Source organism: Alligator mississippiensis, chromosome 6 (genome assembly GCF_030867095.1).
Source record: "Alligator mississippiensis isolate rAllMis1 chromosome 6, rAllMis1, whole genome shotgun sequence".
NCBI lineage: Eukaryota > Metazoa > Chordata > Crocodylia > Alligatoridae > Alligator > Alligator mississippiensis.
Genome location: NC_081829.1, coordinates 92,240,347 through 92,246,346, shown reverse-complemented (window position 1 = coordinate 92,246,346; position 6,000 = coordinate 92,240,347). Strand labels below are relative to the sequence as shown.

General features: G+C 39.2%; 1 protein-coding gene across 5 annotated transcripts in view; it reads right to left on the bottom strand.

Annotated features, from left to right (window-relative positions):
- Positions 1–446: 446 nt before the first annotated feature.
- Positions 447–6,000, bottom strand: part of CCDC186 (coiled-coil domain containing 186) — a 48,470-nt gene continuing 42,916 nt past the window's right edge. For 4 of the 5 annotated variants that reach the window (XM_059730136.1, XM_059730139.1, XM_059730137.1 and 1 more), the window contains 2 exons: positions 5,394–5,613; positions 447–4,855 (listed from right to left, as the gene is read on the bottom strand). In XM_059730136.1, coding sequence (XP_059586119.1) covers positions 4,772–4,855; positions 5,394–5,613 — 304 coding nt within the window. In that variant the 3' untranslated portion in view covers positions 447–4,771. The remainder of the gene's footprint in view (positions 4,856–5,393; positions 5,614–6,000) is intronic. The other variant, XR_009463137.1, reaches the window with a different exon arrangement.

Here is a 6,000-nt window from a genome sequence, read left to right as displayed (position 1 = left end):
TTACTGTCAGAATTGGCTGTTAATTAACATGCGCACATATGCATAAATCAGCACCACCTTATGTCTACTTCTGTTAAATAGGGCTACTCTAGAGTAAGGTACTACCAGGTGCAAAGAGAAATGGTAAAATTTGGTGATAAGTAAACATCAGCACTGGGTGCATGTGTCTAGCTCTATCCTTTATGACAAAGTGATTTATCCAAGCCCCTGTGGGTTATCAAGTGCCATTTCAGACCAGGTCTTACCAAGGGTACCATGTGGTACAGCACAGAGACACCTGCACTAGCTCAGGTATTGGAAACACTCTAGCCATGGTAGCCAGGAGCTTTGTGTAGGCTAATTTTTACTCCCAGACCTAGCTTGTACCACAGTGGGGAGTGCAGACATAACTCAAAGTCTGCCTACTAGTTATTTAAACGTATATCAAGCATGACACATCCAAAAACCAGCATTCACACGTCTGTTTATTATTTCAAAAGTACAATATATACATAATGTATAGTGATGTCTTAAACTTCATTTATACAGAAACAAATATCTACAAAGTTAATCAAATCAATAGTCACTATGTGTATATTCATACAACATACATACATATATTGGAAGATTAAACATAGTTTTACCATCAGAACACAAAATGGGTAAGTAAATAACCCCTTCCATTTTGGAAAATACCTAATACCACTCTCCACCATCTGTGACTTAGCTGGAAATTCTTTATTTGGCGAAGTTTTCAACTCTTCAACAGGCCTGGAAAGTCTGATTTTTATCGCCACCTATTGGTAAGAAATCAGAGCTGTGCAATAGTAAAAAAAAGAAAAGTTCTGAAGAGGAGCCTCTTCCCCACACCATGAATAAGGCCTGATCCTTTGTGAACCTCCTCGCAGAGCATGGTGGCCTATACAGGTAGAGATTTAACGGTTAAGATCAAATGGGAAGTTGAGGTCTGAATTCTCCAGTAGGAACACAGCAAGAACAATTATGATGCAACACAAACATGTTTAAAAGGTTGACACTGAACAGACCTGGATTAGAACATTTTTGAGGAATGTACGCCAGATCTCACTGCTTTCAGAAGACTATGTGAAGTAAGAGTCTCTATTAAGTGGATATAATAAGAAAACCATCACCAGGGTCTAGGATATCCAGGGGACCCACTAGCTTTTTAGAACATATTTGAGGCCCTTCCATGATGGGGAAAGGTCAGCAGAGTTTCTGTAGGAAGTGTGGCCTGTACTTCCGGATGTGGGATATACACATTACAAAAGAATGATATATTCAGAAGTGGGTAAAGCATTCTGTAGGATGTAAACAGCCAAAGGCTTCTGGCTTAGACTCCTATTTTCAAGAAGAGCCTTCAAGGTTGTGTCCCCCACTTTGGTAATTTTCAATGAGAAATGGACAGTCGTTTCAGACTCTTGAAAATAGAAGCCCCAACTTACTTGGGACACCTAGGTTTAAAATACTTAACTATTAAAATACATAATAGTTTTAAGACTATTACTTAATAAGAATAAATTTATCCTACTTCTTCATGACCCTCACAGAAGTATACCTCAAAACCTTGTAATGTAAACCATTATGTTCCTGAAGTAAGGATTAAGCAGAACCACTGATGCATAGGACTTGGGGGCTGGCTGTCTACAGTCACGACTTTCCTCTGTGATTTAAACTATTCCCTTACTAAAGCAGCAGTGTTCTTGTTTCAACTCTTTTTTATAGGATGCATTCGTGTTCCTTGAACCAAGTGAAGCCATCTATCTGACTCTTGATCTGTACCCTGAAAACAAAAGCAGTCACTGACAACGTTCATAAGGATAACACATTTTTCCAGCCATTAGCATCTTCTTGCATAAGAGAAAACAGACATGAGTACAGTCAAGAAAAACTTCTTATGTAAGACCAAAGATGTGCCTATGTGAAGATGTCAAGCCTTAAGACGTTTCCCCTCTGTGGCTTTATTTCTAACATCTTGGTCTATTTAAATTGAAGGTGGTGAATGAAAGGAGGTTTTGGCTGCTTATGCAAACGACATACACAAGCAAAGATAAAAAACCCCTAGAATTGTAGAGTCACAGACAGAAAGCAGCATTTTTAAGCAAGACAAAAGGATAACTAGCGTGCTAAAATAATTTAAGACGTGTAATGGAGTGATGTCAAGAAGCACTACAAAGAATTTCCGCACTATCATTGCACTTATCCCATCTGCATCACATTTCTTCATTTATATTAAACAGCTGAAGAACATACATTAAACGGTTATAGGTACTATATGGAGTGAGCTTATTTCCAAAATCTAAAATATGGGAATCAGTTTAATAGAGGAAAATAAGCCAAACAGGCATATAAGTATAAAAATGCAAAACAAACAAGAGCTAAGCTATGTTTGGACACACAACCTTTATTCCTGAATACTGTCTCAGAGGGCCTAAAATTCAGTTGTACAAACTTACCTTGCCCCTCAGGCGATATCCTGGCATTCTTGAACGAAATAGTAAAACTCACTGATTTCATAATGAGCCAGGATTTCACCTCAGGAGGCTAGCTTTCACTGCCCCATACCCACTTTCCCATCACAAACATTCAGAGTGTGGACAGATAACGAAGAGCAAGTTCAAAGGGAGCAGGGACTTACTGGCTATTCTGGGATAATTAGCCATTTGTCTGCTCTTACTCTGCAGTAAGCACAAGTTAAATCAGGGAAGCTTAAACCTGTTTTGTTCCAAGGTAAGTTTCTCCAGTATAACATTCACTTACTGTGGAGTAAGAGTGGACAATGTTACCGTATGCCAGCTGCTCCAGGGGAAGTCGCTGCCCTCTTTGCCTTGCTGTCCTGAATAGTTTGTCTGTATATGCGCAGCAGATACAGTCCTGAGGCTGGGCTGGCTAAGGGTCACAACAAAACTGCAGAACTGCTCTCACTGCCCCTGGAATTTGGGAAAGAAGACATCCTCCAGCATTAAGGGTTGAGGGGCCACATGACCCTCTCCTTATTGGAAATCATTAGCTCTTTACTACCTCTATTGTTGGGGAGTAAAAACGCCAGCTACTCAGGAGCAACCCTAAACAACAAGCTGAGCCTGATCTTGTAAATATGTACGTGCATGCTCATCTCTAACCAGCCGGGCAGTCTCACTGACTGATTCACATCAATCAAATCAAGTACTTTGGGGTAAAATCTTCTACTGCTTAAGTGACACTGAGGCTTCTGAAAATGGAAGCCACTTAGATGCTTTAGTAAATTTTACCCTGTGTTTTGACACAACCAGAGATCAATTTTGCAAATGACACAAGTGGGGAGGAGGGTAGAAAATTCGGGTTTGTTTTTTCATCATTAAAAAAGCTGTCCTTTCAAATTTAAATAACTAATACGTAAAGTGTTTTTATTGTACATGAGCACTAAGTGCAAATATGTAATACAGTATATACTTCATATATTTATATGATGAACTGGTCTGGCTCTGAATTTTGATCAAGCAAGCACTAAATGTATAAAAATATACATTTACTGCGGGAGTGGAGCTACTCCAGTCCAGGTAAATTACTTTTCCTGATGCTAAGCTGCATGAGTATAGCATTGAGACTCAACTTTTAAAGTTGTCACTGCAGGGCTAGCTTCCCGTCACCCTGTCAAAGCAGGATGGAGGTATCCCCTGGAATCTTACCCAGTGTCATTTTGACAGTTTAATACTTCACACATCAGTAAAGTTCAAGATCTGGCACAGATTTCTGTGCTGCAATTACAGTTCAGCCAATAAGCTGCAACTCACCACTTAACACACTCCTCATGTCTCACCTCGATCTTACTGGCTGGCCTATACTTATAACTAATGTGACAAACACAACGTGCTCAGAATTTTTTTTCTTTAATTAATTAGTTACCTTGGACTGGGGGAGGGAAGATTTGATACACATAGCAAACAAACCATACTTTAAAAATTATGCTAATTATACTGAAGGTCTGAAAAAACTTATTTTATAAAACTAAATTACCTGAGTTCAAAATTATTTAAATGTATACACCTAACCATTTGTGCAATCCGAGTTTATATCAACTAAACTTGCCAAATAACTGCAGCAGAAACAAAAGTTTTTAACTCTTCAATTTCTAGCTGGCTTTAAAAAAACAAGAAGCAGGTCAATTCATTTTAAATTCCCAAGCTATTAAACTTTTTTCCAAATGGTAATTTATGGAATACCATGTCCTTAATTTAAAAAAAACAAAACAAAAAACACAAAGCTTTAGAACAAAACCTCTCTCATGCATACATTAAAACTACTTAATCAACTTAAATATCAGAAACATTTATAGAGGGTAGGGAAGAATCTGTCTGAAAGCCCTTGAAGCTCAGCAGTACTGGATCTGTCCAACAGCAAAAAAAAAAAAAAAATCAGTTTAATTTTTTTTTGAAGCTCCATTATTAGCAGACTATTTAATTGCACAGGGCAGAAATTAAAATCTCATTGAAACTTACTCTACATGTAGTATACACCGCAAAGCATTTGGATGTCGTTTCAGAGTACAGTTCAACAGAAGAACGTAGTGTATAGTGAAGCTCAGCAATGCCTTTGGCTAACATCAAACAGGCAAAACAACCCGAGTCTACAGACCCCTTCTCTTGAGAAAGCGAACAGCTTGCATACTTAAAAGCTTTGCAAGATTGGATCTTTGAACTGTTGCGCACTCAATTTCCAGGAGAAGCTTAAGTTGACAGCCTGCAGCACCTGCCTTTTCTGCATCTTTGTTCTGGTCTTTCCAAAAAAACTCTAGTTACGTTTGCTTCATCCTCCGTTCCAGTTCATGCTGGTGTTTAATGAGCCGTTCTATTTCTGTTCCAAGTGTCTGAAGGTTCTCCTGTGAAGAAAGGATAGGGAAGGAAAGGCAAACATTAGTGAGTGTAATACTTGCTCGCAAATTTAAAAATTACTATTTAAAACAAAGTTAAAGACTTGGGTTTATTGCTCTCTGAAAATGCCCCGTTTGTGCCCGACATGGAAAAGGTGGAAGAGTAAAGCCCCCATCAATAATGAATCCGATGCCAGGGAGGATAAAGTCATTTCCTCAGATTTCAAGATTCCACTAGGCTTCTCTAGAAGCTATTGCTTCAGTTCAAAGCTCAAACTAATAAATATGTAAAAACACGCTTATGAAATAAGACAGGCAGCGCTTTCAAGATGCGTTACCTACTACTTGGTTATGAGCCTAGTAAGACACATACACAATCTTCATAGTTATGCATACAAAATTAAAATGCTGACCTGTACAGAAATCAGGTGGCATGCCCTATCTGAGTATACTTTCTCTGCCCTTCAGTGCTGTCTCGTTTGGTAGTCTGCATCTATTTAAGGCAGTTGGTATTAGAGAACTGCAAACGAAAAGCCTAGGTACTCACTTTTAGTGTTATGTTCTTCAGTAAAGTATCCTCTAGCACAGCCTGGAGTTTCCTGTTGATCTCTAAAGAGAGTTCTAATGTGAGCCCGCTGTCGGCAGGGTGAGACGTGTACAGAGACGCCATGATCCCACCACGCCTGCTCAAATGAACTTTGTTAAAGTCAGAGGCCTCTGAGGACAAGGTTCCAGCTTCTTCTCGCAGAATGTAACTCTGAATAATCCTGGAGAAAATGAGGACAGATATCACAAGGCATTGCAACTGCAGAGACTGACTTCTGCTCCAAATATTAGCTTATTTCAAGGAGACTTAAACTATATTTAGGTTGAAGAAAATGACGTCACTGTAACCCTGATGAGCAAAACCATGGTTGATATAAGTGCCCCAGCTTAGAAAGGTGTTTCAGATGAGGGGAAGGACTTGGACAACGAAGCCCATTTCTAGCTACAAAAGCATCAACAGTGAATAATCAGCCAACATAACAGTTTGTAGGGCTCACTCATAAGAAGAAACTTGGGCAAAATCCTGTCCCTGACTGCAGTCACTAACAGATCTCCTACTGACTTACATGGGGTCAGGATTTCGCCCCAAGCGCTCCTAGTGACAAAAC